Genomic DNA, 25,064 nt, shown 5'->3' with positions numbered 1-25,064 from the left:
TGCCTTTGCTCACACATCTAATTGCTTCTTGTGGGTACCTTCTGAGAAAACCCTGCTTGCACTGACAACCTGTTTTTTCAGGGTGTAACCGTCAGAAAAATAATGTAGTGGGATTAAAAAAAAAAAAAGCAATAAAAATAAGCCAAGTTTAAAACAGATGCAAATGTTTCATCACTTCAGCCCTTTGTCCAGAAACAAAGAATAAAACTGTGTTATAATTCAAACTCATCTTCCAACTTACTTAGATATCTTGGGGGGCTTCAATAGGAAATGGACCTAAATTATGTGCCATATCCCAAAGGCTGCTGAGTTTTGTATTTGTTGTGAAAATAATGAAAGCCATACCATTGCCAGTGAGTAACGGAAGCTAATCTCACTGATCAGCTCCATCTTCAACATGGCATCATGCTGTACCATGTGTTTCAGTTGCAAAATATGAACAGACAATTTTTGCTGCTTGAGAATTTCTTTCTCCAGCAAGACAAAGACATCTACACACACACACAGAAAAAAGAAAGAAAGAAAAAAAGGCTGGCCAGGCACACAACTGAGCCAAAACTCCCTCTTGTTTGCCCTCTTTTTGGCCCTTCGACTTTTGAACTCTTGGCTCCTCAGCTGCCTCGCTACCACAGGAGGGATTGAGGCAAAATAGGGAGTTCTTAAATGAGGGATACCTGAGATCTGAAGCCAACAGCCAGCAACATCTTCAGGGAAGTGACAAAATCCTGATGAGTCAGCAGTTGTTGTGCACACCTCAAATCCTGGGTTCATTTGCTCATGGGATTCACATCTACAAGAATACATTACAAGAGATCATTTATAATTCTGAATCAGGAGGAAGACCAATAACACGGCTACCTGCGTCCTGCTTTTTGGATTTTCTTTCAATTAATGCATTTCTCCAATGTATCACCCCCCAAAACTGTATGGCCCCAAACATTTCCAAAGTGAACCTGAATATTTCCCAGGTCAACTTGAAGCATAACCTGTTTTTTTTCTAGATGATCCCTATTTACTGTCTCAGCACTGGCCTGTGTGGTCTCAGAAGGCTGAGCTGAAGTAAACAACATGCTGAAATGTATTTAGTGAATTATCATGCAAACCTCAGAAAAACATAGAGAGAGAAAGGGTTTCTTGGTTGGGTAGTGATGTAATGTTTTTTAGAACTACATATTTGTCCAAGAAATTAGATATTAAAAAAGCCTATTAGGTTGGCAAGCTCAGCTCTCCTGGACAAGCTGTAATTGTTTCATACGATAAACATAATTTAGAGTGCTTTATCTAGTGAGGGTTTAAATGCTGCTAATGAAAAGGTGTGTGCCCCCACCCTCGAGGAAGAATTCCACAAACTGACATCTCGCCTTCTCATGTAATTATCTGAACACTCATTTTGCAAAATGTGTGTGTGTGATTTTGAGGATGGGAAGTCATTTTGTAGTGTCAGGGCACAAACTTTATCTGCTGCCCTTCCTTCCTCTAAGAACACAATAAAAGTCCTGTGCAAACAATGCTAAAATGGTGCACCAAGCCTGGTGTAATGAATGCAGGACTGTCACTTGTTTGACATGCTGGTAACGTGCTGGTTTTTCTGACCTTTGAGAAACCATATCAGTTTTCCTATCTATCCGTGTTTCATATGGCTCTGCTGAATGATTCATGGACTCAAGAAATGAAAAGCATGGAGCATGTCAGTCACCCATCTGACATTTGAACACGGCTTTTTAGTGGCAGTCAGATGGGGAGAGTGGGTAAGTCTCCAGTTAGGTACTCACATATCCTCTTTTTCTGCTTCTGAAGTTTTTTTTTTATGAATAAAATTTGAGGATCTTTTAATTTCTTATGAAATATCTAGTCTTGTAGCAGTCCAGTCTGAGTTACTGCATTGCAGTTGCCCCCTCTTTTCTTTTCTCCCTGGGCTGCCAGAGGTCTTTGAATTGCAAACACATCTATTGCATAACTAGTTCAGTTTTATAGCACTGATCTTCTCAATCCGACCTTTTCAGGAAGCATCAAGCTTTTGCATTTATGTATGGAGTGTGAAGGAACTGTGCCCTTCTACAGGAGGTTTGCATCATAGGAAGAACAGATATGGACCTACTGAGTACTCCAGTAGCATCTGCATGCACACCATGGCCAGGTGGGTTTTTCCAGGACACAGTCCATCCATACAGCATCTTCTGTCTTAGCTTGTGTGGACAGATTGGCTTTCAGCTGATGACTGTTGGGGGCAATGCTTTCTGGAAGGCAGTAAAGATGCACCGTACCACTCTCAACTTGCTCATTAGGAAAGTCTAGGCAGAAATATTACAGCCACAAAGTGAGTTCAAAAGCTGGTGTCCCACCATGGTGTAGGCACTCATTACTGCGGGTGAAGACAGCTTAGTGTTTTGATGGGCTACATCTCTTAGCTGATTGCTTTGAACCAGCTCAAAGGCTGAATAAAGCATTAGGTGAACTCCAACTGTCACATCTCATCCAGTTACTCCTATGGTGAGCACAGAAACCAGTGCCTGGCTGTAATGTGTCTCTCAAGATTGCACCCAAATGCTTGAGAAGGCAGAGAAAACCCTATTTTCCTTTGGAAGCGTGTTCCTCTCTTATCAATTAGTATTACTCTTCAGTAATAAGTAAAACTTCACAAAAGTTTCAATCATCGATGATAAAATTCTGCTTAAACCATTAACCACTTAAGCCAATCTGTCTTGGCAGGTCAGTGATCTGTCTGCAGGGATGTGATGGTCTCAAGCCAGTATGATGCATGCCACTGATACAAAAATTCTCCCCCTTTCCCATCCATGGCAACAACCAGCAGCCTCTTTGTGTGACCGCAGCAGAGAAGACTGGTTGCGTTTATAGAATTCACCACCTTCTTAACATTTCTGGGCAGGTCAAGGTGCCAGGCTGCTGGTAACTAAATTATGAGGTAATTTCAGATTCTGCTTTCCTTTACCATTCAGTAACTGGACAGAAACTGAAGGAAACACAGCAGTACACAACAACTAAGGTACAGTTGGATCACAGAAGCTAACAGGTAATTGTGAAGGGAGCACCAGACACTTTTTGTAATATTTCTTTTGTGAAATAAATTTACAAGAACTTTCAGGAATGTGGCTGTATTCACAAAGACAGCTTGTGCAAAGACTTTTACACATTTGTTTAACTTGAAATGGAACAAGCCAAGGGCTTAAATTCAGTCACACAATGCACATGCCTTGTCAGGCACCGGGGCCTTGCAGATGGCATAAGTTAAGCACATATACAGTATTTTACCTGATCAGTGCCATGGGGATCCCAACAACTCATTTCGAAATACTGCATCTAGACAAAGACCTCTGGTATCTGGACTTTTTTATTTTTAAATTGTCTCTGGTCGATAAATTATTTAATACTGATACTGGATATGCACTGCATCTGGCCCAGTTAAGTACTTTTTTTCACTTCCATTAGGTATCAAAACTGATTATAAAAAGAAAAGAGAAAAAAAAAAAAAAAGAATTTCAGAAAATATATAAGAGAATTTGTTGGGGGGAGGAGGGGGTTGCAGGAAAGAATGTTAGCCGACTTCTACTTGCTGTATTGTTACCAGAAACAATGAAACACAAAGTGTATGTTTCTCTTGAGAGTTCTCAGACATTGAAGAACTGAATGGCAAGCCTGGGACCCACAAAGGTATTTATTTTAAGGGAGGTAGTTCACAGAGTACTTCAGGCATCTGGGCCAGTACTTCCCACCTCCTCTCACAAGAAGTTTGTGGCAGAACAGAGACTAGATATCAAATTTCTCCAATTGTAAGTTGCCTTACACGTCAGCTTTACTTTAACACTCACTTGCTTAATAGAAAATGTTCCCTTTTGTAATGGGCTTTGCTAAAGGTCTGAAGTGGTCACCCCAACTGGGAATAATTGTAGTGGAGAGGAACAGGACACAATCATATTTCTGAGGATGTCTAGTCATGGGTACTTGTCACTGTCAGAATAAAATAAATGAATATTATTCAAGAAATCTGACTATTTGCCAGTACTCGGTGCTAAATATTAGCCCAATTAAAACCATTATCTTACTTGTGTTTCAAGCTTGCCTGCCCCTGTCCTTATCAACAGGTTGAGTTCTGAAGCAGGCCCTTTGACAGCAAATGACTCCAATGGATCTCACTTGTGCTAAAGAATCAGCTGCTGCTCATGGTTATAACCCTGATCCTCTACTGCTTGTTCTAAAGCTTCTCATTTCAGATAACATCATAGACCTCAGCAATAAATAAAAAGCCGTTTACATCATTCATGTTGTTTACTTACATTTTAGCATTACATGCAGATTAGCTGATGGAAACTAATCTGTCTGGCTTCCCACTGTCTTTTCAGTGCTAGTAGCACCATGCTGCAGCATGTGGGATGCAAACATGGCACAGCAACTACCTGCACTCCAGCAAGCAGTGCTTTCTCACATTAGGATCCCATTTCTACCATTCTGCTCGGGGAATAAAAACCTCTTGTATTTTTTTCTCTGTGAGTGCTGCGTTCTGTTCCCTGTTGCTGTGTCTGAGTGCTTTCCACACTGAAATGAGTGACGAGTGGCAGTCCTCACTGCTGCCGACAGCCCTGTTTGAGGTAAGGATTCCTTCAGAAGCTGCTGGAAGGGGCAAGATGGCAGTGGCTGTGGTTTTACTTTGGTGGTGAAGTTTGCCAAGAAACTTTTCAGTAGTTCTCGAAAACAACCAGAGCTGGGTTCAAAAGATGTAAATTACTAATTTCACTGTGCCCTTTTTAGCACAGCCAGTCGTCTAAATGACACAACACGTGGTTTTGCAAAAACAGGAGGTATTCTAATGGATGAAGGCACACAAAGCAGATCACAGCTCTCAGGCGGGCCATTTACAATTACTTGGACAGGAGAAATGTCGAGAACGCGGTATGCAACACCCTAAGTCTTCTTACAGATTTGGGGAGCCGTGATATTCAGCTTCCGCGACCAAATCCAATCCTTCTTACCGTAATCTTTCCACATCAGAATGACGCCACGCGGCGTTTCACACACAGACGCCAAAGCCTGCACGCACACGGCTGGGGCTGGAAGAGCACGCGGACCAGGAACCTCAGCGCTGCTCCGAGGCGCAGAGGAGGCGCGTAGCCCGGCTGCCTTGCGCCGCAGATCGCGGCCCTGCCGCTCTGCTGATGACACCCTCCATCGCCGTGCATTAGCATGGAGCCGAGAAAACCTGACTCATCGCTTCTCCCAACGCGGAGAGCCGAGCCGAAGCTCGCCGAAGGCGGCCAAGGGAGGGGCAGGCTCAGCCCTCGCCTCAGGCTTCCACAGCGCCATCCAGCTCCCGGCCCTCGCTCCCTGTGCCTTTCGGGCTGCTCGCTGCAGGTCGCGGAGCGGGGCCGATCCTGGTCCCGGCTCGGTACCGCGCCGCGGCCGAACACACGCAGCCCAAACCGCCCCCTCCCCCCCGGCCACCACCGCCACTCCCTCACAGCCCCGGGGGCGGGGCTTCCCGCGCCTATTTGCATAGGCACCCGATTGGCCAGCAGAGGACACGCGCCGACGCGCTGACCCCGCCTCTCTGCCCAACGCTGCCCAGAGACGCGGCTGGCCCCGCCCCTCTGCCGCGCCGGTCCCGCCCTTTTCCCCGCCTCTTATCTCAGCTTGCCCGGAGATGGGAGCCGGCAAAAGCTCTCCCCATTGGTCGCCGGCGTGTGGCTCTCGTGATTGGTCGGTCGGCGTAGCGGTGGGCGGGGCGGGAGGCGCGGATTGGTGGAGCGCGCAGGGGTGTGTGCTCGGGGGGCAGCGGCCCGGAGCGGGGAGCTGGGGCCGCGGCTGGAGGATGGGGGCGGCCGGCGGCGCGGGCTGCTGAGCGGCACGGAGCCCAGCACAGCCGAGCCTCGGTCCCCGCCGCACCCCGGCCCGGCCCCGGCAGCATGAACAGGCTCAGCGCCAGCTCCATCGGCGGAGGCGGCGGCGCTGCATCCGCCGCCGGCCAGTACAGGGTGTGCGGCAATTGCCGGAAGGTGCCGAGACAGGTAGCGGGGGGCACGGCCGTGAGTGCGGAGGGGCAGCGGGGGGTGTTGGATGCTGAAGGTTCGGGGGGTCGGAGTGGGGCCGTGAGGTGCAGACAACCGTGGAGGGGGGAGGGCGAAATGGGCGCAGGGTGAGGGCTCGGGACTGGGAACTAGGGGTGAAGGCAGCGGAGTGGGAGTGTCGGGGGACAGGCGGTGCCGCTCCGAGGTCGCCGTGGGGCTGCTTACGAACCCGGGAGTTCGTCCCCAACACCTTTTCGGGGGCGAGGAGCTCTGGGAATCAATGCTGTAAAAAAATACACGAAATCACTCCAAAAAGGCCTTCCGCAGCCGCGCTCCGTGCGCTGAGCTCAGCCCCGTTCCGAGCGGCTCCGCCGCCCCCCGCTGTGCCGCCCCGCTCCGCCGCCCCGGCGAGTTGCGCTCCGGTTGCGCTGCGCCAATGAATTAAAAGCGCTGAGCTGTGCAAACTCGACCGCCCCGAGCCCGGGAGAGACTGCGATTCAATCCGCTCAGGCTTCGCCTTCCGAAAGGCTGAGAAAGTCTCGAAGTCAGCGAGCTCAAATATTTGCGCTCTTTGTCCAAAATCTGTTTTTCTTCCTCTGTGGGTCAGGCCAAGTGCCAATCAAAGTTGTTTTTCCAGCCTCTCTTCCCTGCAGTACTAGCGCTCTTTTTTGCTTTTTTTTTTTCCAAGGGTTTGGTTTTTGGACAGGAGGTGTGTGTTAGGGGAGGGGGAGGAGAGATGTTAGAGCCCGGTCGGAGGGCGAAGCCGATCTCAAAAATCATGTTTCTAGGCTGTTTGAATGGAAAGAAAATCTTATTAAATGTGCGTGCTTGGTATGCGCGGTTATTTTTTCCATAAACTCTTGGATCATGTTACGGCTGATACTCGGTGCTGGGCTCTGAGCTCAGCCTGCGAGAAATGCGATGGATCAGAGCCGCACATCGGCGGCTTAACCATTTCCTGGCAGGGCCGAACCCCCCGGGCTGCAGCGCTGCCTTTGGGGCAGCGGTGACACGAAGAGAGGAGTGGGGTTTAAGCCCAGAACAGCTTCAGACCTGCCTTAAGCATTGCCAAATATGTGGAGAAAGTGGGGAGGGAGTGTGCTGCCTTCTGCCAGATCATCAAAACGTTTTGTTGACAAATAAAGTGGTGCTTGGCAGCGCTGGCATGTCTGAAATTAAATCAAAATGATTAAGTTGCTGTTGGTTTTTGGAAGCTGCGCTCACGCCGTGCTGGGTAGGGCTGGTTTTGTGTGCTGCTTTGATACTGGGGGGTAGGAGTAGGCTTTACAGTCAAGGTAACAGGAAACTTTCCCTAATTAGGTGTTTTTCAGTAATTAGGGAGGATAACAGTAATAGGACGAGAGAGGGTGGTTTTAAACTAAAAGAAGGGAGATGTAGATTGGATGTTAGGAGAAAATCCTTTGCTCAGAGGGCAGTGAGGCCCTGGCACAGCTGCCCAGAGAGCTGTGGTGCCCCATCCCTGGAGGTACTCGAGGCCAGGTTGGATGGGCCCTGGGCAGCCTGAGCTGGTGGGGACAACCAGCCCATGGCAGGGGTTGGGACTGAACGGTCTTTAAGGTCCTTTCCAGCCTCAGCCATTCTATGTGGTAATGTTTCTATGGCAAAACTTAGGAACCTGCCCTGGTTTGTCCACGGTCGCATAAACTGCTGCAAAACTGGGGAAAGAGAAGAGAAAGCTTGTAGCCCACGAAATCCAGCCTGTTCCTTGAGATGTGCATTGTGCTTGTGTTGGTTGCACAGGACATCGTTGCATCTGTTTTTTTTTTGGCAGGGCAATAAACATAGAAGCAGAAAGCTGCTGACTTCATCTGTAATCATTTAAAAGTTGGTATAATAAAATCACTGTAAATTTTAACCTTTTGCACTTTATTGGCAAGCGTACAAGTAGAAAACAGGGAGAAAACAACAAGGCTTAGTGGAAGTGAGATGCAGATTTGGCTTGAGACTCAGAGTAATAATCTTCAGATAAGTGCTGCCTCATCTGTTCTTTTGATGGTACTTTTTTTTTAAGCTCATGTGATAATATGCTGGAAGGATGATTGGCCTTAAAATGTGCTGAATCTCTTCTGCCCTCCTCAGTCTCAAGCCTTTATCTGGAGGCACTCAATGCCTGCAGCTGGGCAGTGCAGTGTCAGTAAGACACGAGGCCAAAGCAGCCTCCTGCTTGGTGCCACAGGGCGAGACTGCAAATAGCCTGGAAGATTTTGAATGCTGATGGGTGAAGGTGAGCTTCTCTTTCAACAGGAGCAGCCAGATGCAGTACTTCAGATTTCAGATCATTTCCGATTGATCACAGTGATGTAATGTAACAAAGTTCTGTTGTACTTGCTGAGGATTTTCTAGTTAAATTGGCCAACGAAGAAGATTTTTCATAATAAAAAGAATCATTTCTAGTTGGTTTTCTTGTTAGGGACACTTCAAGTAGCCAGGTATGCTTGCAGAACAATTGCTACTGATGAGAGGGGTGAGATGGTTGTAGCCATGAGAGCTGTGTTGCTTTTCCTAATCAAAGGATGACACCCAGTGATTGGTGAGGCTGTTCTAAACTGCAGGTGAGCTTGTTGGAAAGGCAGTCAAGGCTAAAGCTGTGATTCAGCTTAAAATAAATGGAAGAACGAGCAAAATTAGATCAGTAGTTCAGTTTGTGGATGTGATAAGCAGGCTTTTTAACTAAAACGTGGTGTTTTTGTGTATGGGGAGGCACATAAGCACATGAAGTGGTGTGGGAATGTTGGAGCCAAGAATTTCATTGAGGTGGCTGAGAGCTATTGCTGTTGCTGTGACCCATGTGGTTGTCAGATCAGATCTGGAGGTGGAAAGTCCTCAGCTGGCTGCGAGCTGCAGCTTGTCCCAAACCCCAGCGTATGTACCCAAAAGAAATCTGCATCCTGAGCAAGCCAGAAGGGTGCACACAGGAGGGGCTTGGTAATCCTTTGGACAAGTAACTGCCTCAGGAAGGCTTTGTGCAGTAAGCACAGAGTCTTCAGGGGATGGAAAAACCCCAGCACGTCAGGAAGTGTAAGAACAGGGAGAGTTCACCAGTTGGTGCAGCTCAGTTGCAAATGGTAACGCATAGGTAGTAAAAGGATCTTTTTTTGTGCAAGTACAGATGAGATAGAAAAGAAAATGTGTTAGAGTGGTCCCGGAATTAAATACTTGTTTTGTGCCAGGTGTCAGTAAGGGAGATGGAGGGCAGCGCTGGGCAGCCGAGGGAAGCCTGAGCCCAACTCCCTCCTGGTGTCCTGGGAGAGCTCTCAAATCCCAGATCTGTTCCCTTTTTTTTTTTTTTCACAAACCTGCCAAATGTGGGTGATCTCTGGGAGGAAAAAAGCGCTGAATGTGAGGGGTGGAATTTTCCATGCTCTGCATCCGCCATGCCAGTCTCCTTCAACATGAATTTCAGCAATAGGCAAGTTACTACAACTGATGTAGAAGGAAAAACATACAGATAAATGAAAAATGCATGTGATACCACCAAAGTAGGTCACACTAGACTTAAATCGTAGCCTTCTGCTGATGAGATCTGCTGTAATGTCCTCTTCTGAGAGCTGCAGATTGACTGAAACTAGATCTCATTCATTAAACATCTGAAGTAACATCACAGGCCGAATTTCTGGCTTCACCAGCAAGTCATCTGGAAGTAAATGTTGTTCTCAACAGCAGAAAGTTTAAATAGGTTTGGAAAGCATTTGGGGGAATTTGTGACCGAAAAATTGAAGATCTGTCAGTAGGATGTGGTAGCGCTGTGGGCAGGTGCTGCTGTAAGCTGTGCTGGCTGCTGCACGTCAGCTGTGCCAGCCCTGTGGGCACTGCAGACCTGTGGTCTGCCCCGTTTTGTCTGTTTTTCTGTTCCTGTAGTGAGCAGAGGGGTGATGGGGCTGGAGATGGTGGTGGGCCGCAGTAATGGAGGCTGGCATTGGCTTTTCAGTACATCGCTTTCAAAACTAATCTGGTTTAACACTTTCCTGAATCATGATGGAAGTGTGACCATTTCTCAGATACATACAGGAGAGAGAAGTGGTAAATATTGGCCATCTGGTGGAAGAGCAGAGTGTTTCACAGCAAGATGGGACACCTTGAGCAGCAGAGTACTGAAGAGTTGGAGTGAGATGCAGAGGCATGGTGTGTAAGAGTCACCTGTAACTGCTCATTACCTGTAAGTCTGGTTAAGCTCCATGTAGGGGCCAAGGAGGGGGATTTCAGTGTACTGAAGGACCAGGACAGTCCCACAGGATTTTGCAACTGGGAGGAAGGAAGCCAGGATGGATCACAGTTTAAAAGGTGCAGAATTGAGCTGGGTGGATGCTCAGAGAAATAGATGACTTACTTTACAAAAGGAGAGTAAAAGACCTCTGCTTTTTTAATCCAGTAGAAATATGGGGTTATGATGGATGTCCATAAATACATCATACAGTAAGAACCAGCAAGGAGAAATAAGCTGAGGAGCAGATGGATATAAAATGGTCATAAATACACTTAGGATGGAAAATTACGTGTCTGGGGCTGTGAGGTTCTGGAAGAGTTTGTTCTAGGTCTAGATTGTCAAAAATACACCTGCTTTTAAGATAGAAAGTGTTGTGAATGTCATTCAATGATGTAGTGCTAACAATAGCACTGGCCTAGACTCAGTGAGTTGAGGTCATGTCAAAAAAAAAAAGAAAAAGAGAGAGAAAGAGGAGGGAGACTTTCATTCACTTTAGTGTTTCACGTGGGTGAATAAGGAAATAGCCCAAAAGTGAACCAAAAATAGTCTGATGTCAGGTCTCAGAAGCTCCTGTAAGCAAAAATGCACATCACCATGAGTCATACAGGTGCTGTCACCTATTCTGTAGAAGTTAGTAGGCCTCTCAAAGACATCTCAACTATTGTCAGGAAAGCCAGCCTGGTTCAGTGGCTTCTGAACATATGCAAACTAAAGCTGCTTTGCCTTTGCTTGAAAAACACCCCTGGTTTTCTGTGATGCAGCATCTTCACATTACCACATTACCTGTTCTGTGGCATGGTACTCCAGTACTGTGATTGGTGTTGGATAACTGGCCATGATGCTTGGCAGAGCATCTTACTTTGTCAATCTGAACAATGTCCAGTGTAGTTTTGTGCTGCTCTTGGTCACTCTGTAGTTATCTTAACTCATGGTTGCCATGTAGGCAACTTTAGGTCTTAGATGGGCTTCTTTTTAAAGAAGTTTGCAGTCACAACAGTTTGCAGTCTTTGGCATGAAGAGCTAACTCTTCATCAAATCTGATTGTAGTGACTGTTGTCTGCAACACGATGTGTGCTTCTTGTCCATTCCCTTGGAATGAAGCTGGGGAGAAACCAACTCAGGTCACTGCAGTGCTGAGCCCATCTGCACGGCTGGGGCAGAAATGGGGAATGTGGTCTGTGAGGGTCCAGAATGTAAAAACCAGGCTCAAGGCAATCAACAAGACTCTCACCCTCATCGTTTGGTCCTATTTTCCTGAAAGGATTGGCTCTATAAATAAATAAATAAACAAACCCCTTACTTCCCAAGATTCTTCCTTTCAGAATATGTGCATCTGAAAGTCCAGTGATGATTGATTTCTGTCCTCCGTTCTCACAATCTTTTAGCAATTTCTGTCTTGTTAGAATTTGATCCTTTAAAATAATTGTTCTTTTGACTGTTTTCGTTAATGTTTGGCTTTGGTGTCTGGAATTGGAGAGCAGTACTGTTTCTTTAGCATGTCTGCTCTTATTGAGTGTTCCTGTTTTCTTCTGCTTTGTATCTTAAGTGTCAGTATAAAACTTTTTTGTAGTACCTTTCTAGTCTCATGTGCTAAAAATGAGAATGCAGTTTTTGAGCTGACCTGTAGTAAGAATGACAGGGGTGAAATGAACCTCCAGTGGAGGAAGAAGTTTTGCAGTGACGAGCTTTGTATGAACTGCGCTCATGTAGAATAGTCACTTTTATTTTAAAAAGTAAAAAAGAAAGGAAATGTATTCTCTGAATTGCAGGGAACTAATGGAGGCAGGAGGGGAATGGGAGCCGGGGGGAGGGTTTTCTTCAAAAGAAACCTTGAGGCTTAGCGTTGAGAGCAAGTTGGCCAAGTGTGGACATTGTCTTCTACTAAGACTTACTGCTGCTGGTAGGAGTGGTGCCTTACGTTAGCCAAATCGCAGGCTGTGGTTTGGAGATGTGGATTCTGTGAGCATTTGCTTTAAATTTATGCATATTACTTAATTAGTGCTTCAAACTTCATGTCTCTTTAAATGATGATGTTTTGAAATCTAAACAAAAAAAAAGATGGCTTGTTAAGCATCCTTGGTTTTTCCTCTCTCACATTGGCAAGGGAGATGTTGATACTCGTTTGGTTCTCTCATTGAACTATTTTTTTTCTGGCTAGAGACACTTGAGAGAGAAGATAGTGGTATAATTCTCCTCTGGTTTTGCTTAACTAGGGGAGTTTGTCTGGAGATCTTATTATCAGCGTTCCATTTCCAGGGCTGGAGAGTAAGAATGGATTGCAGTTTGCATGGCCAGACTGAATATTGGCTTTTGTCTAAGTGGGTCAGGATAGACTGGGGGGAAGAGTGATGTTTTCAGTAGAAAAGAGATTCAAATTATCAGGAGGGAGATCTTTATTAATGAGAAACTGCACATCATCAGCTTTGGAAAAATCTGCATGGAAATGATTCACGCTGTTTGATTTCCCTGTTCTTTGCAGGTGTTCCAGTTTGTATGCTGAGGTCCTTCCCATTGCTTTCTCAGCAGCCCAGCCTGGTAGTCTGTGCCTTTTAAGTAGAAGCTATAGGAATTGTGATGTAGATGACTCAAATATGTTGTAAATATTTTATATAACATGTATATTATATAAAATACAAAAGTATTTTTGAGGTAGGGATGTTCTCTGCAAACAGTTCTCTTTTTTTCCCCGTTTATCAGTCAGTGCATTGAATGTGTTAGTGGTGTTTCAACAAATTGTATGGGATTTTCTGTGTGACACCTTGGGCAAACTGGTGTTACTGATAATAAGGGAGACTGTGATCGAGGGCTATTAATTTCAAATGTCTCTCTTAACTACTGGTTTCTGGTTTTTATTATAGGATACTTCTTGCATATCAGACATTGGGTAACTATTGGTTAGGACAAAATACCAGAGTAGATGAGAGTTAATATTGCATCTTCAGGATGCCGAGAAACAAACAGCTTTGCTCTTGGTATAGGCTGTTATCAATCATTGACTCATTTAAACATCCTCATTTTTGCATCGTATTTAAGTTGAGAGTTAGATGTTCTGAAGTGTAGGCTTTTTTCTGCTAGGGTGTAGTGTTTGTGACAACTGCGGGCTTAACCAAACGCAAGTTAGGGGAGGGCTAAGCAGAGTGTAAATGATGACAGTCAGGGTCAGAGATGGAAACTGGTGTGCTCATTCTGGAAAGGCATCTTACATCTTTCCTGAATGTCCCTGATTGCCTGAATTAGAGAAAGATAAGTAGATACAACCTCCTGATTAAACATCTGCTTTCTTTCTTGTTAATGACTCTTATATTTCTCTCAAGGTAAGCGCTAGTTTTCGTAGATTAGCAAAGTGGTGACTCAAGGCTGCACGCAGTCCCTTTCCTTGGGGCACTGTGTGGGAAAAAAACTAATAATTTTAGAGAAATAGGAAGTATTCTTGGCTTTGTGTCTTATAAATAGGCTGGAAGCGGAGGGGATAAGCCTGTATCACACAAGTGAGTTCCCCATGGACTTGCTCCATATTGTGTGGTTAATGCATGGACCACCCTTAGAGCTGTGTTTTAAATCTTCCAACATAACAAGTGTTAGATTAACACATATGAAAGCCAGAAGAAACCACATTCTTGAGTATTATGTGGAACCATAGGTTTCTATAATCTCTTAAAGCACAGAAGACATTTGGAAGATTACTTTGAACACAAATTTTCATCTATTTGGAGCAAGTAAAAAACTTGTAAATACATTTAATGTATCTCAGTTACTGCACTTCACAATCAAAATACATAGTTGTGCATCTGTTTCTAGAGTATTAAATTTGAGCTTGATTTTGACATGGAACCAGAGAGGACTCTGCATTCTTACAGTTAGGTGATACTTCTAAAGATTCTTCCTTAGAAAGGAATAATGATCACAAAGAGGTCTCGCTTAACATTTTCACATGCAGATGAACATTAAATGTGACTTGGGAATAGGTAGCTTGGGAATTGAAGAGTTTACGCCACTGAGCTGCTCCACAGAACCAAAGTCAGAGTTTCATTGATAGTATGAAGGGCTCGCTGTCTTGGTGTAAACTGTTCTTAGAGCAGTATGCTTGCCTACTCAGAATCGCCTTTTGTCTGTCTCTGTGTTATTACTGCATTGGATTTGCTTTTGCTGATACTGATACGACTGAAAGCCAGCATATGTTCTCTCTTCTATATGGATTATGCAGTTAAAATTATTAAGTAAAACACTATCTTAACAGCAGTGAAGCTAATTCAATAGCATGTGCTTGTAAATATGTTTAATGTCTCCTGCTTTAGCATGTGGCGAAGGGAATATAGTTATGTTATTGACTGAATATATCTGGAGGTGTTTTGGCCATATGGTATTAAGTCTGTTTTAATGTAATTATTTCCATTAACTTTAAAACAAAACAAAACAAAAAAAAAAAAAAAAAAAACCACCTCTTTTTGAGTTGATTGACATTGTTCTCAGTAAAGCACCCTCACTGCTGATTAGAGAGGTGGAAATAGTAATTTGTTCTAGCATTCAGAAATTTGATTCGACCTCTAATGAAATGGAGCGCCCACACACTGTCTAAATATTCTACCTGACACCAGTTGGATCTCATCCATGTTGGAAGAACCCTTGAAATGTTGCTTTACTACAGTATGTTCTGTGTCTTGAAATCAACTGCCTTCCTGCAATACCCACTGGGTGTTCAACCAGCAGGATGAACCTTGACCCTCCTTGGAAATCAGCATCAGGATTTGATTATTCTGCTGAGTACTCGTTGCCTTACTGCAATAAGGAAGGTAGAACTAGGAAATCATAGAATCATAGAAGGCATTTGCTTCAATGGAAGCACCCATATTACTGAATAGACTTCAGAATTACTGTGCACGTGCATGGTAGGCATTGTATAGCATACAGATGTCAAAGTATGCTGCTTAAAATTCACAAGCTATTATTGTTCCTGGGAAGCAATAAGTTGATATGAGCACACTAAACGAAGATTAAAGTTGCAGAACGATTCCAGCCCTCCCCATGATGAGAAGGCGTATTCTGTTTCCTCCGAAAGTTGATCAAAACAACCTGCAGGTGCCCTGACAGTTGCTGTAGCGCCTGTCTTTTAAGCCCTCTTAACTCAGTTGGATGCAGTTTTTGTTCAAGGGCACTACTGTCGGAAAAGTCTGAATCAGGACTCTTCATTAGTATCTTGCAGTGGAAAATTCCAGGTTTTTCTAGTAGGAAACGCATGAAAACATGAAATGCGTGGTGTCCTTTAGTCAGCAGCTTATTGTGACTGATTAGCTTGCAAAAGATAAGCTCTAACCTATCTTTTGTATTCTTCTTTCTAGTTTTTTTCAGTTATCTCAACCACTGTGGTCTTCAATTGTTTTACTTTTTGCAGTCTCTACTTGTGAGCAGATACCTTGGGAGGGAGTTGAACCGAAAGACTGCAACTGATTTATGCTGTTTTGATGCATACTAAAACTCAAGGGATTTTTTTTTTTCACCTTACACTCTTTCCAGAAAACCCAAACAAACTGTTCAATTACATCAGTAGCTTAATTTTTGCCCATGATGTTACTGGGGGAAGACAGTAACATAAAGGATCATTTAAGTAGAACCTGTCTTAAGATAAGTGACTCTTATTCCAGCAATTCAAAACTTGTTTTCTGACTTCAGTGTGGGTGCTTCACAAGCAGTTGGAAGAAAGGGCGTGTTGGTTGAAAAGGTCAACTGCAGCGTTATTAAAGAGTGAAGGAACCTGCAGGCTGCCTTGTTGTTCTTCAGAGGAGAAGGAGCCTTGTACGTGTTAGACGTGAGCAGAGGACAGGTGGAAAGAGAGCGGTCTTCAGCCATGCTGGAGCAGTGTCTTACCCACAGCTTTGAAAAGCAAAACGAGAATGGAGGCAGGAGGGTTTCCCTCCATGCCCCTGTTCTTTAGGTGACTTATGCAAAAGGTATTTTAGATAAAGCTGTAGTTCCTTGACCTATTTATCCAACAGAAACTTGCAATACAAGCAAAAGCAGTTTGACTGTGTGGTGCTGTTGCTTTTTTATATGGGACACTCCTTTGGGTTAAGCTGTGCTTCATGAATACTTAAAGCAGCATTCAGCCATCCAACATGAGTAATTCTTGGTTTAGAAGCTAGGTCTATGACTACATATTTCTTAGAAAACTTGGGATACCCATTGCGTGGTCTGATTTCTGTTCATGCAGAGGGAAGCTGGATGCAACTAAAGGCTGTCAACCTTTTAGGAGCTGGGCCTATTCCAGTGCTAGGATCTTAGTCTGGATTTGGTTACTTCATACAGAAGGAGGGCTCGTGGACTGGAACGTAATAGGAGATCTCAGTAGACAATATGTGTTAACCACTCTTCCGTCCCTACAGGAGAGGACACAGAATAAGTGGCTTTATCATTTCTGTAGGACTTTCTGGTGTTTTTTTTTTACAGCCATTAAGTCACTAAAATGCAGCCGGAAGTCCTCTTAGTGGAAGTATAGGCAGTAATCTGAGGAGACAGTGGAGCCTGTCAGCTCTGAGGTTGGAGGTGAATCTAAAGTTCTGCCAACCTGCCGGCCTGGATGGCTACAGAGAACAAGAAAGCTCATCTGTACTGGGACACGTGCTTATGTTTAGGTACAGTGCATTTTCTATACCAGTTACGAATCTTCATTTTTGAAAATCAGCATCTCTTTCAAGCTTCGTCAGGAAAACAGAAGCTGTGTGCTTTAGGTTGTTAGTGCCACCAGCTCAGCTGCGTTAAATCAGCGTGCTGTGGAGATGGTGTCTCAGCAGTGACTCACTCTGGTAAGACCTAGGTTAACATGAAAAAAGGAAAAGAAAAGAGGACGAAAATGGAAACTGCTTGACTGCAAGCAGTCACTCCAGCAAATTGGTGGCTTTCAGTTGTGCTACTGAGATGAAGCCTTTTCTCTGTCAGTCTCCTGTCCAAACCTCTCCCAAACGAATGGAGCATGAAATGGTTGGTGGGTCAGCTCCTCGCTTGTTGCAAAACAGGCTGCAGTCTTTGCAAATTAGACCATTTGGAGAAATAATTTGTCCTAAGTGGTGGCTGTGTTAGGATTTCCTGTCAGGTGAAGAACCTTGAGGGGCACCCTCGTGGTTCTCCCATCTGTGGGCCCAGCACCCATAAGAATTTTGGGGACTTCTTTTAGGGAAAGCTATATAAGAAAACTTAGTCCAGTGTAGTCATGCATGGTATAGATAACAGCTATAACAGCTCCTTCTGAAAAATGCATAGGAGTCAACTAATGAAAAAAGCCTTAAGCCCCTGTCTTGGACAGCGAGGTGCTTGCTCTTGAAAACTGTGTCCTTAGGCTAGAGGTAAAAGTGTGTTAGTCAGGGAGATTTTATTTTTCATCTGGCATATTCTTTCTGTTTGAGTCACGGACCAAATTTAAATGGCAGAACTCACTCCTGCTTCTCTGAAAGCAGGAGGACATTGTTCCTGTTGGGCATCCACAGGGACTGTCTTTTTCCAGACAGAGCTGGGAGAGCAGCATCAGTATTTCTTACATTATTTGAATTGTAACAAAGATGCTCAACAGTCATGAATTGTAAATGAGCATTGGACTGAGAAACTGGTGCTGAGAGGGTTTTTCATTGTTACAGAAGCTTTTCAGTGGATTAACTTATGAAATTCTGTGGGTCATGTTAACATTTCACTCAGTGGAATTTTAAGGAACCATAGCCACGAGTTCTGTTTCCTGTAAACTAGAAAATTTATGCCAGCCTTGTATGTTAATATTTTTATGCTGGCTTGCGTTCTGATGGGAACAGCTTAGCTGGAGGCCACCATGGTGAGGTAGCATAGCCGAAGTCTGTATTTTTCCAGGTAAATATCAATCTAAGCAAAGTCAGTGAGTACAGAGTGTACATACGTATTTTCTTTCTGCTTTAACTTTCAGTTTTTAATTCACTTTTTTTTAAATCTAAATGGATGTCACTTCTGATATGGCATGTTCAGAAAAGGAAAAAACATTTTTTCCTAAAACCAGTATTAATAAACAAAGTGCAAGTTATGCAAAATTATGAGGTAAATGATGCAATAGTTGTTGAATAAATATCCCAGTAATGTGCTCAGCCAGGCTCCTAAGGAGTTATCTGATGTGGGCTGCATGTTTTAGACCAGAGTAGCATGATTGTTTCTGCAACAGTCGAGTATAGCTAAAATTGCTTAGGTAAAGCCAATTCATACCTGTATTATTATATACCTTTTTTTTCTTAATAGCTTGTATAGAATAAACAGTATTTGGGAACCAAATCTGTCTTAGTATTGCAGCTTGTCTAACAACGTTGGAAATAGCTGTAGTGGACCAGATTGAAACCCAGTGTCCCAGCAGCAGCCAGTGGGAGGAACCAAGGAGAGAGGACACAAAGCAGAGCATGGTCATGGTGGTGCTCCCATGGAACTGTCTCCCAATCTCTAAGTGTCTGCAATTTGAAAACTTCCCAAGCTAGAGGCAGTTTCCCAATATTTAATGAATGCCCTTTCATTCTTTCTTTTCTGTTAGCTCCAGTGATTTGCTTCTGAACCCATACAGAGTTCCACAGACTCTTACAGCAAGGATTTCTATGCCTTAGCTGTGCACTGTTGAAGAGTTGCAGTACTGTTACTTGGCCTTCTCATCTGTGACTTGATTTGAATCCCAGCTCTCTGTGGACTGTGGCAGCCAGGAAGCCATCAAATAAAATATCTTGACGTGCATCTGACAGCAAGTACATAATTTCAGTTTCTTTCCAAGACCCAAGCTACTGAAATCCTACGTGGAAAATATGGCAAGAAGGTAATCCAGCTAAGCACATCTCCCTCTTTGTAATGGTCTGGATGAGAGGATTTGTTTTTCTGAATTTTAGCATGTTACTTCCGTGAGTCTTAAGATAGTTCTTGCACATAGATTTAAAATAAATGGTGTGATCATTTTGTACATAAAATCTGTGGAAAAAAGTAGTTTGAAAAACCATGTTTCTGCCATCTGTGTGACTTTCCTCTGTCTTAGAATAGATTGAGTTTTATATAGTACCTGGTAAGTGAAAGGTGCTTGAAAGCATTTTCCTGCAGCAGCATATTCTGGGATACCATTTGTTTTCTCTGGAATACTTTTTATCCCCTGCAAATGCTGCAAGGACATGGAGTTACCAAGCTGGAGTTTTGGCAGGGACACATGAGGAGCTTATTCCTGGATTCTGCAATTTTACTACCTCCTTGAGAGGCAGCTATCTGTGATACATTGCAGGTAATGAACGCTGCTTTACAAGAGCATCAGCCAGCACAGCCTTGTTACTTCACATAGTCAGTCACTAGCAGTTAAAGCTGGGGAGGAAGCAATTTCAGCGAGGTGGTGCAGAGGTCAGAGCCCAGCTTGTTCCCCTGCAACTGCAGGGAGATTGAGATGCTAATCAGAGGAGGATATCGTTGTTATTTTTTCCATTAAAGTGCAAAGGTAGGACGGAGAGATCTGTTCACAGCGAACAGAAGCTGTCCAGCTTCATTGCCTAAATTTTGTCTCTCCTTTTGCTGTAATCTTTGCTGAAATGACAGCATTGCTAAAAGAGAAGAGATGACAGGATGCGGCCTTGATGCCAACCGCTGTTTAAACAGTTCTCCCAGTCTGTTCTTATGGCAGCTCCCAGTGAGGTGCACCTTCCTCAGAGTCCTTGGTGGTGATGAGCTCTGCTGGAGTGCTGCAGTGTTTGACGATGCTCTGGCGTGGATTGCAAAGTCTGTTAATGGTTTTCTTCAGAATACATCATTGGAGCATTTTGGTGTTTGCTGCCCTTGTATTTATCAGCTTTCAAACATTTTAGCATATTTGAAATCCAGTTTAAAACAAGTCAGCTGCTTTCTTCACAGTAGAAGGATGCTGTTATTGATTTACGATACGGATGAATACCATTCAATCTTACTTGCTTACAGGGCATGTATTTCCAGACAATACTTCCATTAAGAATTGAGCAGAGCATTCTTAGGAAGCAGCTCTGCCAGGGTTACACAGCAGATTTACATAACCCTGGGCGTCTTTCTCTCTCTCTTTTTTCATGTCCACCAGTTATGCCTCTCCGATTGGCGGCACACCCAATAACCGTGCGTGCATTTATGAATTGTAGTATTTAACTGTTGAATTACTGTATGCTAAAGATAATGTGATATCTATTGGTGGTTAATTTAGGCATTAATTCAGGCCTGCTGAAGCAGCTGCCGCTTATCTTCATGTTCTGTCAAACATTTGCTCTACCTGTTGGCTATCCCAGCTAAACCACTGACATTTTCCAATGTAACTTTTGCCCTTGATTCCTGATGCTGCTGATACAGAAAATACTCTTCTGCCATGCTGGTAGGATTTTGAGTCATCCTGACCATCACAAGATGATCTTCTGTCCTGAGGGCATTTCTGGGGAGCATACAAACCTCCAGTGCAGGGAGGGAATGAGGCACGGTTGCCTTGTCTGCTCCACCAGGGATTGCTAAGAGGGGAGTTTTCTTTATTTTTTCTTTTTTTCTTTGGTGGCTGAATTAGACCAGAAGACCAGTTTGGTAGCAGTGCAAGCCTTGCCACTTCGCAATGGATTTCTGTTGATCTGCAAAGGAAAAGCAAGTTGTGCTGTGACAAAGTTCAGTTCATCCTGAGTTGGACATCAGCTTTCTTTTTGGATTGTAAACAGCATCCAGCTGGCAAATTGATTTGGGTGCCAATGTTTGGTTAGTTTTGTTATCTGATAATGATGCAGCATGAATAACTTCTATTTTGAGGTTTGTCTTAAATTAGATGGAAGTGAATATCTAGCAGCAAGTAAACTGAACAATCTCTCCTTTTCATCCGTTAATAATGTTTAGGCTTGGCTATTGGCCTCTTGAAGAAATCTTCTCATAGATGGTTTTCCATTTTTTGGGTCAGGAGCCCTGCTTTCTCAGGTAGAAATGTGCTCTATACTTATTGTGACTAAGTTATAGATAGGTCTTTTATGTCATATATTCGGTTTGGTTTCTTAAATAAAGAACTGTCTTGCAGCAAACTCATTACTTGGATGTTTGACTTGAAGTCATTGCCTGTTAGATTCCAGGTGCAGCTGAACGTTCGTTTTGGTTACTAGCTGTCAATAACTTGGAAACTAACTCCAAGATAGAGAAGGTGTAACAGCACAAGTGGGACTAAAAGAGGAAGTGGGTGTAGGTAGGCTTTCTTCATGAAAAAGGATGTAGACTTTTCTGCCAGTAACTGCACATTCACTTCTGAGTTTTCCTCCTGTAGGTTGAGCGTACCGGATGTCTTTCAGAGATTGAGGAACTGCTGTTGAATTTCTGCTGCATGGCCATCCATCTTGGATTGGGTAGAAATTGCTGCCCTTTGGTTTCTAATTAGTGTGGGTTGTGTTCTTAATAGCTGGTAGAGGGATGGGAACTTGGGATAGGCTTCCTTTTATTGTACGGAATCCAAAAAGGCTGTAACCTGTTACCAGAGCAAAAGCTCCACATCAATTGTACTGCACTGGCTCCCTTCCCAGCTCCTCGCACCGCTCCATCAGCTGTTAGGCACAAAGACGGTGAATTCTTAACATTAAGGGTGGCCTTTAAGTATTTTGAAATGCTGCTCCACAGGGAAAAAAAAAATATTTCCTACAGTTTGACTTCCTCTGCGAATTTTCATCTTTATCGCTTAGCTTGCTTTCTGGAGTTGTACATCCTGTTAAGAGGAAGAAAGCGTTGCAAAACCACTTGAAATACCATTAATAAATGACTGTAGGCCGAGACTTCTACTTTGTGAACTCTAACATTGTGACATTGTCTCCACTGAATATCTCTTTTATTAATTCTGGACATAGTCCTAAATTGAACCATTTTAGGAATGGGTCAGTCCTAAAGAGGAGCTCCACACTGTCAGCAAACGGTGTTGTGTGTTGTTTGTGTTCAAATTATTCCTTTTCACATTTTCTCTTTTGTCTTTTGGCTTGTTCTCTGTTTTTCTTTCTCTTTACAGAAATTGCTTTGAGGAAGAGAACAGCAAGTTTATGCTTCTAATGTGCATGCATCCACATTTTTGAATTTGCAACAAAAGTTATTTTGACATGACTTGCAGATATCTTCTGAAGCTGTAAAACTTCTGATTCTTAACTCATTAAATGCCGTAAACAGATTTCATTTCCTTAAAAATGATGCACCAACGAATGTCAATAAATTTCAAAATGACACAGTTTTAATGTGTAAGTTTTTTGTCTCTATCAATTGGAATCTCCCAGGAGTCCTGAAATGCGAAGACAAGTAAACTGTCTGTCTTTCCTTTTAGTCAGGGAGACTGTATGTAGTTTTCAGTATAATACTAATTCTCTGTAAGTGCATGAGAAGTATTCATGTTTCTACCTCAGATGAATCAGGAGTGTCATTAACTTCTGCCACATTCTGATCTGTTCTTCCTTTTACCTAGTTAGGTGGATAAAGTAAAATGAAGCTTGGCATATGTAGAAGTAAACAAGGAAAGCTTTGAAAAATAGTAGAAGCTAAGAGTCAGTGTCAGGTAACTTTCAAAACGTTCATTCTTTTTCTTTCTTCTGTCTTCTATGAGGATGGAATAAACTGGTAGTCTAGTATAACCATAAAATTGTTAGGTGTTGCTGAAATCTAGAACATTTGGCACATGTGAATGAACCCTGCTCACCCTGCTCTTAGCATCCAAGAGCCAAAAGTGGAAATATATCCAATGTATTCAGTAAGCAGTAACAGACAGTAGGATCCAGTGTGGAGGTAAAGTCTTTACCAGAAGCAGCAAATAATGCTGCCTGTGCCATGTGAACTAAAATGTGTTTGTGTATACAAAGCTGAATCCAGAAAGTAGGGTTCTACAGCATCAAGTCTGAGATTGAATGAGTATATTTCTATTTTGAAGAATTGTAAGATAAACGAGAGGCTGTGCCAAAATTGATATCTTCGGGATGATTCAGTCCCAAACTAAGAGTCCTAAAACCAGTTTCCCACTTGTACCCTCAGTATTCAAACACACAATGTAGCCAGCCAGGCTCAGCAGCTGACTTGGCACACTGGTAATGAACTGCACTCTGCGACCCATAACTAGTACCATGATCTCAGTGTAGGCACTGGGTACCATTTAAGATATCTGAGAGTATCCACAGGGGTTAATAGATACGGTATGGGCCTGAGGGAAGCCCATTCTGGTGTGGTGGTTTTGTGCCAGGCAGGAGACCCCAGGGACACTTGACTGGCCCTCAACTCTGCTTTTTAATGCTGCCATATTTGCTCTTGCTGTCTGCTGGGAAAAGAGTTGAGGCTCCTTGCTGAAATGGAGGCGTCTCAGTATAGGTGTCCTAATGAAATATAGGTGTCCTCAGCTTCAGGTTATTTCCTCAGATGCTGGTGTGTGTTATAAGGAAAGAGATCGCAGAATTTAAGTAACGAAGTTCCTGAGAAATGCCAGATGGCAGCAAAATTACTGGAAGATGATAATACAAGAGAATATTTAAAAATCTATGAAAAAGGAGGGAAAGATGAAGCTTATGGCTGGATGTTGTTGCAGTACATCCAAGACTGACTGACTATTAATTAAAAAAAATTGAGTCCAGGAAGCTATTAGAAAACTCATATTGAATTGGCTGAACTTCTTCAAGTGCTGACCAAGAGCTGAAGCACTTTGTTAGTGCTATAAATAATGATGTTTCAGAGCAGCAAGTCTTGGTACTTGGAAGGTGCAGCTGTAGTATTACTGGGAGATAACCGACTAAATTATTTTTCGTTCAAAGAGCAGCCTTCTGAATAGTAGCTATTGAGATGGAATAATGAGAAAATGCATTACTCCCTCCTTCAAGATCTCAGAGAGAAAACGAGAAATGCTCTTGACTGGACAATGTCAAATTGCCAAAGAAAAAAAAAGCAAAGCTTTATTCTGCAGTTAAAATTCCAGCATGTCAGAGAACTTCCTGGTTGTCAAATATATTTGAATTTTTTAGTGTATTATTCCTTCTAAGTAGCAAGCAGAGGCACATGTACAACGTGGATGTAGAAGCACAGTGGGCAGCAGTGACAGTATGGGTTTTTGTTATAAATGAACGTAATGTTCACAAGATAGACTAGCTGTGAGAAATTCTTAAAGGGCACTTGCTGGATAGCTAATGAACAGATTCTCAGCATGCTCAATATAGAATACAGAGTAGCTTAATAGTGTAGTAAATCGAATTGAAAATGTATGTGATTTTTATGATTTTATGATGGGGAGACAGTAAAACGTGAATGGGTAAATAATCCAAAGCTAGAAGTATTTATAATATCCTATGCTGGGAACTTTGAAGTATAAAAAGTGATTTATACAAAGTACCTGGAAAATGCAAAAGAGAAAGGGGAAAAAATAATGCAGGAGTAAAATTCAGAAAGAGAAGTTCTTAAAAGGAGCAGATGAAGGCTATTGAACTTACAGAGATTTCACTGACTCTTTGTACTTCTGTGGAATAGGAAAGCTATGGAGACTTTCCTGTTCCAAAGATACATTCTGTGCATGGTCAGAGAATGGCCTTGGCAGAGGGAAACATCTGAGGAAGAAGAGTTGTAAAGCAGTGGAAGAACAGAGTAATAGGGCAGAGGGTGGATGGTATTTGCTCTTTTGGAAGCATTGGAGAGCAGACATGAAGCAGAACATTAGACAACCTGGGTATTAAGCAGGAGGTGGGAGGGCATATCATTCATGTTTTTTTAAATAGGTAATGATTAGCTGAATGCCTGTGGAGAGTCTAAGAGATGGTTGGAGAAGGATAACCTCAGCACAAGCATGGCTTAAAATAAAGAAATAAAACCCATCTTGGCTTCCACAGTGG

The 25,064-nt window shown here is 43.3% G+C and overlaps 1 protein-coding gene and 1 long non-coding RNA gene across 4 annotated transcripts in view; one reads left to right on the top strand and one right to left on the bottom strand.

The window, feature by feature from the left end:
- Positions 1-3: 3 nt before the first annotated feature.
- Positions 4-5,440, bottom strand: LOC128074958 (uncharacterized). The gene is made up of 3 exons (XR_008203535.1): positions 4,986-5,440; positions 675-790; positions 4-69 (listed from the first exon to the last, which is right to left on the bottom strand). It is a non-coding gene; the product is annotated as an uncharacterized LOC128074958 (long non-coding RNA).
- Positions 5,441-5,797: 357 nt separating this feature from the next.
- SESN3 (sestrin 3) overlaps positions 5,798-25,064 on the top strand; it is a 45,089-nt gene continuing 25,822 nt past the window's right edge. For all 3 annotated transcript variants that reach the window (XM_052671334.1, XM_052671333.1, XM_052671331.1), the window contains exon 1: positions 5,798-6,017. In XM_052671334.1, the coding sequence (XP_052527294.1) occupies positions 5,916-6,017 (102 nt within the window). In that variant the 5' untranslated portion in view covers positions 5,798-5,915. The remainder of the gene's footprint in view (positions 6,018-25,064) is intronic.

This window comes from Tympanuchus pallidicinctus, unplaced genomic scaffold (genome assembly GCF_026119805.1).
Source record: "Tympanuchus pallidicinctus isolate F22 unplaced genomic scaffold, pur_lepc_1.0 scaffold11, whole genome shotgun sequence".
Lineage (NCBI taxonomy): Eukaryota > Metazoa > Chordata > Aves > Galliformes > Phasianidae > Tympanuchus > Tympanuchus pallidicinctus.
The sequence above is the reverse complement of the archived record's forward strand: the minus strand, read 5'-3'. Positions and strand labels throughout refer to the sequence as shown.